Here is a 10,475-nt window from a genome sequence, read left to right on the forward strand (position 1 = left end):
ATAAATGAATTGCATAGTCTAAACAAAACGTAACATTCTTGATCAATGGGAAAATTTTCCTTTCAAAACTATTATTGATGTAAACAGCACGTACAATAATTTCTTACGCAATTCTTGTACGCAATTATCTCTTCATTTGCAAACATGAGTGCAGTGAGTGAGGGTGTGTTAAATTAAATTAAATAAATTAAAAATTAATTTAGTCTAAATTTTTGATTTTGTTTGTTATTTCCTTCGGTCCGAAACCGTCAACTTCAAATTCCTGTGAAAATGCTGCTAGCGCAGCATTAAGTGCATCGGTTCTTATAATTTACATTTTCGGTATCCCATAAACACTCATGACTGCGATAAATCTCAATGAACTTTATTATATTAGCAGAACTGAATTTAAACACCTTTTTACTTATATTCATACCTCTCTGTTGGATGGTTCTAATCTTTTAAGAAGACTGAGCTCTGGTGGTGAGGGTCTATTTTAAAAAACAATAATTTATGTTTATAAAGAGCCAAAGATGTTACACTATCCGTGTCTAGAATAGAAGTACTGAAAACAAAAAACATAAACTATCTTTTTATATAAAATTCAAACAGGTATTCTTTATATTCTAAACTAAAACGTTTTCTTTACATGTGACAAGTGTTGCCTGCCATTATTACATTAATATTTACATATTCAAACTCCAACACTCTTCTAAAACATTTAAGACTTGAATGAAAAATTTGGCAACGCAAATACGTGCAATACTTGCACGAAAGCGCCATTAAATGGTATACGCACGTACAAGCCTGTGTTTAGACAAGTCAAAACTTGAAAGCAATAATCTCCTTAAAATAGTTGCATTGGTGTAAACAAAAGGCATGTGCAATTATTTCCTGGTCAAAACTTGAATACAATAATTGCATTCAAGTTTTCAAGTGTAAACAGTTGCATACAATTCTTGAACGGCAATTATTGCGCTTCATTTATTGCATTCAATTATTGCTCTGGTATGTACAAGAAAATGGCATCATGTAAATGGGCCTTTGCACGAAAGCGCCATTAAATGGTATACGCACGTACAAGCCTGTGTTTAGACAAGTCTAAACTTGAAAGCAATAATCTCCTTAAAATAGTTGCATTGGTGTAAACAAAAGGCATGTGCAATTATTTCCTTGTCAATACTTGAATACAATAATTGCATTCAAGTTTTCAAGTGTAAACAGTTGCATACAATTCTTGAACGGCAATTATTGCGCTTCATTTATTGCATTCAATTATTGCTCTGGTATGTACAAGAAAATGGCATCATGTAAATGGGCCTTTAGATTGGCCCGCGCATTGTTTCTAACCTTTTTACCAGGAATTACGAATTATTTCACAAACAGTTTATTTAATAGCTAATCGAAATTTATAGTAACAAATTAAGGGAATGTTTGGTTTAAAATAAACACAGCATAGTTTAATTAATTAATTATTTAATTTTATAAATATTGTTATATCAACTTTTTACATTGATCAAGATTTCAAATCTTCAAAACCTCTGTTGGAAATTTTGTTGTTGCTGGTTGGCATTTTGTTGTTGTCCGTACATCATCTGTTGCTGTTGATGGAACTCTTGTTGGCCGCCACCTTGGTTGTTGTTGCCTTGGTTTGGACCTGAAAGTATTAATAATTGTTTTCTTTATCTTTTGGAACTCTAAAACGTCAATCAAACTCATATATAGTTTCAAGAGCTGTCAAACCGAGAGCAACCAAGTCGAGATTGTGGCTTGAGATACGAATAAGAATACGGACCTTAGAGCCGAATATCTACGTCAGACACAAGGTTAATTACATAATTATTATTTAAGAAGGACTAAAGCAGACTACTATCTATACAACCTCCGGATCATTTAAAGTGCTTGGGATAGTAAAGAATTTTTATTAAATTGAATTTCAAGCAAATATGCTTTAGGTAATAACCTAATTAATAATAGTATATTTAAGTTATTTAAAGCAACATAAATATTTCTAACTAAAAATCCCTTGGGTCTAAATTTGGCATAAATTTAACGTACTAAAAAAGGCAAAAGAAAGAGGGTACGTCGAATAAAGTAATAAGATGGGCATATGGTCTGCTGAATAGATGGAGCAGGTTAGCTCAGGGAAGTGCAGAATGGCCTACACCAGGTAAGGCCTATGTCAAAGGACAACCTGACTGATAAAAGTGATTGCCATAAAAAAATGTTTTTCTTACCAATTAGAAGTAAATAACAATTAAGGAAAATCTTTATTTATTATTTATTTAAGTCAAATGTGATGTATTTAGACAGAGGTGATAGTCACGCGGGACTTGTATTCATATCAGCGCTGAACTTGACAGCTATTAAGTTGAATATCTATTAATTATTATTCATTCATAAAACGGTGTATTTGCAGCGAATCACTCATCTGTCTCTTTTCATCACAGTGAAAATCACAATATGAGAGAAAGAGACGCAAGATCATGTTTCGTTTCTATGAATAATGCAGCAAACCTATAAATGCTTACCGGACATCCTCATTCTCTTCGCATTGTTTGCAGCGTGATCATGACTATTCGCTTGGACCTGGTTTTGTTGAGTCTGCGAAGAAAATATTTAGTATTACTCCTGTATAAAAATATTAAACGTTATTATGTATTTCTTTTTGAAATTCAAAAAACTTCTTACCAGCATCACTACATGGAAAGAAGACTAACAACAATATCAAATATAATCTTTAAAGTCGGTGTACGGACGATAGTTTAACGTGACAACGTCACTTAACATTGTGAAATGATTGAACACTTTTATGAATAAAATTGGATCATTTTATTGACTTATCACTATTTTGTGTGGATACAAAGGAGTGAATACTCGGACGTAAAGGCCAATCGAGTGGAAGAGAGATAGATACGGCGCTTGCTCATTCATGCTTTTTCGTGCGTGCAGCCGGCGTTCATCGATTTATTAGACGTTGTCACGTCAAAACTACTACATTAGTGCTCGTTCAGACACGGCGGGAACCGCGCGATTGTCAGATCGTGCGGTTTGAACCGCAAAAATGTCGACTGTTCAGACATTGGCGGTTAGTTAGCGATCAGTTTCAAGATGGAAGTCGAAGAGTAACTAACGTGGCTGTGGTTGATAAAGAAAAGGCAGATTCAGAGAGGATCGACTGACACATAGTAAATTTGTAACACTATTGACTATTTGAGAATGTCAATAAAATCTTTTGATGAACTCATTGAACTAATCAGGGAAGGTATTTCAAGCTCTGAAACACATATGAGGGCAAGCGTGTTACCAGAAGAAAAACTCTCCACTTCATCAATAAATAACTCAGTGTCGAAGCGATAGCGAGCTCACGGTGCTCTTGTTATGACGTGTTAATCGCGCGGTGCCCGCAATGCTTATGAACGCTGAGTAATTGCTCGTTCAGACACGGCGGGAACCGCGCGATTTCAGAATCGCATGGAAATCGCGCGGGTCTTATTTGTATGAGTTATTAAGTAATCGTTCAGACATACCCGCGCGGTTAATCAAACCGCGCGGTTTCCGCAACCCAACCGCCAGAAAATAGAATCGCGATACTCCCGCGCGGTTCTATTACTATGAAGATCTTACTCAGCGTTCATTAGCATTGCGGGCACCGCGCGATTAACACGTCATAACAAGAGCACCGTGAGTTATTTATTGATGAAGTGGAGAGTTTTTCTTCTGATAACACGCTTGCCCTCATATGTGATTCAGAGCTTGAAATATCTTACCTGTTTAGTTCAATGAGTTCATCAAAAGATTTTATTGACATTCTCAAATAGTCAAAAAAATTTCGCTCAAACATTCTTAAATTGGGATATAGTGTTACTATCCTCTTAAGATCCTCTCTGAATCTGCCTTTTCTTTATTTTCTGTATCAACCACTGACACGTTAGTTACTCTTCGACTTCCATCTTGAAACTGATCGCTAACTAACCGCCACTGTCTGAACAGTCGCCATTTTTGCGGTTCAAACCGCACGATCTGACAATCGCGCGGTTCCCGCTGTGTCTGAACGAGCACTAAGATCTTCATAGTAATAGAACCGCGCGGGAGTATCGCGATTCTATTTTCTGGCGGTTGGGTTGCGGAAACCGTGCGGTTTGATTAACCGCGCGGATATGTCTGAACGATTACTTAATAATTCATACAAATAAGACCCGCGCGATTCTCAAATCGCGCGGTTCCCGCCGTGTCTGAACGAGCAATTAATCAAACTATAAAAAAGTATTCGTAATATATTTTCTTTATTAGTTTCTTCTTTTATTGCATGTACAAACATAAAGTCATATTTAAAGACATCCTGTACGTCTACACTTGGCACGGGCGTCAATAACAAGTTCCTACTTCCTATTGTGGCACTTAGTACCTATCATCATTGTTAAATATTATAGCAACGAATGTCAACGCTTCGGCGGATGGAAAAATTGTGTGTTTATGTTCCACCGTCACATGTTTTTCATAAAATAAAATGGCCTATTTCGCTATAAATTCGGTTTAAATTGACAATTGACATTGGAAGGTCTAAGTCATTTTAATGCGCTATATACCATCATAATACAAATATTGAAATGATAATGATGTTTGCTTGTATGCCAATTTTCATAATTACAGAATATGAATTAAAATAGTTATGACAAAAAAACTAACATGATTATATTACTTTGAAAAGGCTGCCCTGTAAAGTTTACTATTTGTCAGATCCGTCACTATTCTACGATTATGACGATATTTTACTATGATTGCATTGCATATATTGTACAATAGAAAATAATAAATAAAAGTTTCTGGGGTCAGCTACTACTAGCCCTATCAACAAGGAACACGCTGTATATTATAAATGACATGCGAATACAAAAATATATTACAATGAGCAGAGATATGAACCTTCTAAGCTCCATAATGAACAGATTTTAATGAAATTCGGTTCATTAAAATGAATGCTTACCATAAGTCTCATTGTCTGCTCATTCTGTCTTCTGTCCTATAAATGAAATAAAAAAAAATAAAAGCTCATCATTCCAACTTATATAAAGCATTTAAATTAAACATGCATTACGAAATTATAAAAGTAATTATTAAGTTTGAATCTATTACAAATTAATTTTAAAAAATGCATTAACATATTAAAATTAAAATAATTGCTTTGGGAGCGTTCAAGTATTACGTCACGCAATTTTTGGTTGGACCCCCCCCCCCATGTAACGCACCGTAACGTTATTCTGTACCCAAGGATAGTCAAACGTTTCGTGACCACCTAGTGACTATTTATACCTAAAAGTTACCATTATGTGGTGTAAAGTACTGGAAAGTCGAAAATAATATTAACAATAACGCGTAATTCAATCACCGCCCCGCATCGTAACGTTTTACAAAAGGACCCCCCCCCCCCCTCCCAAATTTCGTTACGTAATACTTGAACGCTCCCTTGAAAGAAAATTCGAAAAATATATTGAGTTATAATAATTGACACAAACAAATAATAAATCTTACATTTGGTTGTTGCTGTTGATTCTGTCTGGCCTTTGAATCGCTTTTGTCGTCTTGATCGTCGTCCGTGAGGAATTCCCTCTTCGGATACGGTATAGGACATCCGGCGAATACATCCTGATATGTTTTTATAAGTCATAATTTTAAATAAATTACTGATATTTGTTTATATTCAAATCGCTCATGTCTGTGACTGCCACATCCAGTTGACAGATATTTTTTATTAATTAAAAATAAATCAAATTCCATCCCTGAGGTCGTAGGTTTTTTTAATTTACTTTCAATGTGCGTCTTAAACACTCCCTACGTAGGGTGAAGGAAACCTTGCGAGGTAACCTTAAGAAAACTTAAGAAAAATTAATCTCGAAATATAACGACTGAGCCCTCAAGGGTGACAGTGCAACTGTTTTTATTATAATGTTAATTTTTTTAAATATATTATTAATTTGTATAAAATATCAATAGTTAAAAATATATATTTTTTAATATTTAAGTCACGTGACACAAAACTACTAATACTGTCTTGGAGTTGCAACGGAGACTGTTTTTGATACAAATAAAATGTGTATTTATGTAATTTAACACAAATCGCAGGTAATACGTGGAATGGTACGACGCCATCTTGCTTAGAGACTCGTTTTGGCGCGTCTTTCAATTTTGAATGTTCAATTTTAATTTTTTTAATTAACAGAATTATAAATAACAATGTCTATAATCTGAATTCTTTATGAAAATCTTATCAAATATAATATAATATCTACCAAGTTAAAATAAATATGTATAATATTTTTTTAACAAAGATAGTCACATACCTGAGTTGGTAATGGATCCTCGGAGAAGTATGGATCTTGCATAGCTTGTTCCGATGTTATTCTCCTATTTGGATCCATTAATAAAAGCCTCTGTAGTAAGCTGAAGGCTTTGCTGTCAGGCTTTATTTTATGTCTGTCCATGTATTTGCTTAGTGAACAGTTTTGATAGCTGAAAAAAATATAAGAATTTATTAATTTGTGTAAACGTAGTGGGCTTTTAAAGGCGGTTTTTAAATAATACAAATTATATATAACTACACAATTAAATTATTAGTGTATTAAATTACAGTACACTCACAACTCCTTAAATTAGTTTAAGGAAGGGGCAAACGAGCTTGCGGGACGTCCAAAAAGGGTAGGTCATCGCAGCCCATAGACACCCATTTTTAGTGGGTGCGTTGCCGGCCTTTGAGGGAGGAGTGTAGATTGCACAACGCCGGTATTAGGTTCGTTTAAAAAAATATAATAATTATGACTATTACTAAATACTCACTTAGACCGTTTGAAATCCTTAACTAAAGTAGCATGTTCAGGCATTTTTCTAATATCTTCCCAGTCTTTCTCTAAAGGAAAGCCCATGACATTGAATATCCTATCCAACTGATCATGATGGTATGGGTTGCTTGTCTTTATGTCTTCTTGACGGCAATGGAATATTGGTTCGGATGTCAGTAATTCTGCAAATATACAGCCAATTGCCCAAATATCTGAAAAATAGATACATATCTTACAGAATGAATTCAGTAGAAGGGTTTTTTCCGGAAAACTAATTCAATTGTGATGTGCTTCTGTGTAGATAAAACATGTTGACTCTAGCATGTTTTGGAAATTCATGGTGCTTAGGAATTAGGATTAAACTTAAAAATTTACAATTTCAATCCAGATAAATTAATTATTGGAGCAAAAAAATACTGTATGTATGTATATATGTGTGTATATAAACATTCCTTAAATTGTCACAGTGTAAAGCTATTTAAACACTGGACAATTTACAGATACGTGTTAGTATGTATCTGTCTTAAATCAAATTACCTATAGCTTTTGTATAATGCCGAGCACCTAAAAGCAGTTCTGGGGCTCTGTACCAGAATGTTACCACTACTGGATCCAGATCAGCAAGTGGTTTAAGTGGTGCATTAAACAACCTTGCAAATCCCATGTCTGCTATCTTCACTCTACCTCTTTCTGGGCCTTCACCCATCACTAATATATTAGCTGGTTTCTGGAAAAATAATTTTAACACCATATAACAGTACATATTTATTTAACTTATGTTATGTCAGCTTTCTTTTCATGAAATATCTTTTATGTACTGTGTGTAGTCACTTAACTAAGGTTACACTAAGAAAACTTTAAATATTTTAAAACTGTTGTAGTATATGCAATAATATAAGTTTTTAGATGAAAATTGTTAGATGTCCTGGTATATGTTCCTTTATGTTTCAACCACACTAGTGTAAACTTCTTTCTTTTAAGGTATTTACTTATACCATAATAAATAAAAATAAATAAATGTATTGTTAAACATTAAATTAGTTTTTCTATTAGACTTACCAGATCTCTATGTAAGACCCAATTGGAATGTAAATAATGTATGCCATCTAAAATCTGATATAATAAACTCTTAACCATGCCCTTGGGGACCATAACAGACTTCTTATTAGCCTTTGCTGCTCTATGGAACTTGATTATATGCCAAAGGTCATGTTCAGCATAGTCAAACAACAGCCAAACTTTTCTATCAGTATGTGATAGAAATACTCTGATTAAGTTAATAACATTTGGGTGTTTCAACTCTCGTAACAACTGAAAATTTTAAATTCACATTCTTAATAACTGTTTCAATTGAAAGGTAAAATAATATAAAATCCCAGATTTATACAAAAAAATATTTAACACATTGTGCATACTTGAAAGACTGATTTGTAATCATTATCTAACAGAACTGAATTAAATGTTATAGTAATGATTTAGGATGGGTTTTTATTTTGGCAATCGACCTGCATATAAGTTTTTAGAATAAACTCACTCTTTGTCTTGTAGAAAATCTATGGTGTTCTAAGAGGCCTACGTACTTACTGCGATTTCTCGACAGGCTGACATGGAGAGCCCTGTACCTTCAATTTGTTTTAGGGCATAATCTTTAGTGTCTGATCCATCTTTCCGCCGGCCTTTATATACATGACCGTAGGTACCACGGCCTACCTTACAACCTTCGAAATCGAACAAATCTTCTACTTTAGAACGTTCATTCTGTGTTTTTATTTTAAACTCATAGTCCATCATAACTGGTGCCATAGTTTTATTTTGAAAGTTATCTCCCATGTTGCGGCTTCTATCACTATTCACTAGACTAGTAGCTTATAATACACTTGTATCACTTTCAGTTATTTTAGTAAAATCTAGTATACATTCTTTACAATGGGATACAATTTGTTTTCCTCTCTTAATTAAGCTAGACTATCGAGGTGTATCTTTAAAATATTAGAAAATTTCTGCCCATTGTTTCTAATTCTCCACACTCGCTCAACAATTTACAGTTGCTACTTGTAAGTTAGGACTTGGGGGCTGGGGCTTGGGCAGCTTAGTTAATACTTAATAGTTAATACAATACAATTAACAATAGTGAATAGTTTGCAGTTGAGCACAGATTTAGTAGAGTTAAAGTGCGTTGACAAATTGGTTTAAAAAGGTTGGTCTGTTAAGTGAGACGCTGTCATCAATTATCCTTGCACTACTCAAAGCTGTCAAGTGTCAACTCTACTAAATCTGTGCTAGTATATTAGGAATCTGTGGCTTGAGCTTACAGTTCAGAGTTCCAGACTTCAGAATAATTTTCTTTTCAGTTTTGACTTTTATTTTCCGAGTTTGCGTCGTAAATTTAAAGTTCCTCAAAAATTGCGTGCAAATTGCTCAAGCTTTTGGTGAAATATTACTCTAACCTACTAAGTCCTCAGCATTAACCAAAAATAAAACTTAGGAAGGGGTCCGAAATAGTGTAACAATGGCATACTTGTTTCCGAATTTATGTCGTTGCATTTGTTTAAGAAATCGCAGCGGCATTCATATTGCCCAAACTGCGTCATATCATGCAAATGTAAGTATTCGATATCCAATGTCAAGGTTATTGATTATTCTACCGGACGATAAAAATTGTTTTGTTTAGGTTATTGATCATTACGAAAACCCTAGAAATGTCGGTTCATTGGACAAAAAGGACAAGAATGTTGGAACAGGGTTGGTAGGAGCTCCAGCTTGTGGTGATGTCATGAAGTTACAAATCAGAGTTGATGACGATGGCAAAATTATTGATGCGAAATTTAAGACATTTGGATGTGGCTCAGCTATTGCATCAAGCTCCCTTGCAACAGAATGGGTCAAGGGAAAGACAGTTGATGAAGCATTAAAACTGAAGAATACTGATATAGCTAAGGAACTGTCCTTGCCGCCTGTCAAGTTACACTGTTCTAGTAAGTAAATGTAATGTAATGTGTATGTTTTTCAATTTTTTTTTAAATAAAAACCAAATTAACAATTATGCATCATTGCTTAAAATGTATCTCTTATAACTACATAGTTAAAAGTATATAAGTTTCAAGAACCAGCACAACCAACATATACATTTACATATGTTGATTTATAATTATTATTTGAAATTTTATGTTTAGTGCTTGCTGAGGATGCCATCAAAGCTGCTCTCTCAGACTATAGAATCAAACAACAGCACAATGAAAAGAAGTAAATGAGCTTTAGAGGAACTTATGAGGAACAGATCTGTGATTGTATTAAGGATGTTGGATAAAATTAAAAATTTATTAAATAGAACTTAGGAATTTTATGTTATCTTATGTAAACACTGCTATAGTCAATAGCTATTATCTTGTGGCAGTATAATAGTTGTTATTTTCGAATAAATAGATGATGTGACCTATACATATTTATTATTTGAGACCTCCAATTACTATAATGGCTTAATATCAACAATCACATTGTATCAATGTAAAATTATAGAAAATTGTAACTTATTTCACCTGCCTTAATGTAGGACCCATGCATATTTTTAAGGAGTGCTAGGAATGTGAGCATTATTTTGATACAGAGTTGCTCTAAAACTATATATATTATATCAAAAGATATACATATATTGAAATTAAG

The 10,475-nt window shown here is 33.8% G+C and overlaps 2 protein-coding genes across 4 annotated transcripts; one reads left to right on the plus strand and one right to left on the minus strand.

Moving 5' to 3' along the window:
* Window positions 1-1,438: 1,438 nt before the first annotated feature.
* On the minus strand, window positions 1,439-8,958 carry LOC125052187 (cyclin-dependent kinase 8). Of its 3 annotated transcripts, none has more exons than XM_047652841.1 (9): window positions 8,400-8,956; window positions 7,875-8,126; window positions 7,353-7,542; window positions 6,814-7,027; window positions 6,321-6,489; window positions 5,512-5,625; window positions 4,967-5,002; window positions 2,511-2,583; window positions 1,439-1,636 (listed from the first exon to the last, which is right to left on the minus strand). In XM_047652841.1, exons 1-9 carry the CDS (start codon window positions 8,643-8,645, stop codon window positions 1,512-1,514), a joined length of 1,419 nt encoding a protein of 472 aa, XP_047508797.1. In that variant the 5' UTR covers window positions 8,646-8,956; the 3' UTR covers window positions 1,439-1,511. The 3 variants fall into 3 exon arrangements, with proteins under 3 accessions (XP_047508797.1, XP_047508798.1, XP_047508799.1); XM_047652842.1 differs by having other exon boundaries at window positions 8,403-8,953; XM_047652843.1 differs by lacking the exon at window positions 4,967-5,002 and having other exon boundaries at window positions 8,400-8,958.
* A 160-nt stretch (window positions 8,959-9,118) lies between these two features.
* On the plus strand, window positions 9,119-10,251 carry LOC125052189 (iron-sulfur cluster assembly enzyme ISCU, mitochondrial). The gene is made up of 3 exons (XM_047652845.1): window positions 9,119-9,417; window positions 9,487-9,790; window positions 9,989-10,251. Exons 1-3 carry the CDS (start codon window positions 9,325-9,327, stop codon window positions 10,060-10,062), a joined length of 471 nt encoding a protein of 156 aa, XP_047508801.1. The 5' UTR covers window positions 9,119-9,324; the 3' UTR covers window positions 10,063-10,251.
* The last annotated feature ends 224 nt before the right edge of the window (window positions 10,252-10,475 follow it).

The sequence above is a fragment of the Pieris napi genome, chromosome 9 (assembly GCF_905475465.1).
Source record: "Pieris napi chromosome 9, ilPieNapi1.2, whole genome shotgun sequence".
In the NCBI taxonomy this organism is placed as follows: Eukaryota; Metazoa; Arthropoda; class Insecta; order Lepidoptera; family Pieridae; genus Pieris; species Pieris napi.

Excerpts from the sequence above, each read along its gene's own strand:
- LOC125052187 (XM_047652841.1), bottom strand. The coding sequence starts at position 8,645 with ATGGGAGATAACTTTCAAAATAAAACTATGGCACCAGTTATGATGGAC. Across the intron at positions 7,543-7,874 it reads GGGTCTTACATAGAGATCTG|AAACCAGCTAATATATTAGT; the intron begins GTAAGTCTAATA and ends TTATTTTTCCAG. Across the intron at positions 6,490-6,813 it reads AAGGATTTCAAACGGTCTAA|CTATCAAAACTGTTCACTAA; the intron begins GTGAGTATTTAG and ends TATTTTTTTCAG.
- LOC125052189 (XM_047652845.1), top strand. The coding sequence starts at position 9,325 with ATGGCATACTTGTTTCCGAATTTATGTCGTTGCATTTGTTTAAGAAAT. Across the intron at positions 9,418-9,486 it reads CTGCGTCATATCATGCAAAT|GTTATTGATCATTACGAAAA; the intron begins GTAAGTATTCGA and ends TGTTTTGTTTAG. Across the intron at positions 9,791-9,988 it reads TGTCAAGTTACACTGTTCTA|TGCTTGCTGAGGATGCCATC; the intron begins GTAAGTAAATGT and ends TTTTATGTTTAG.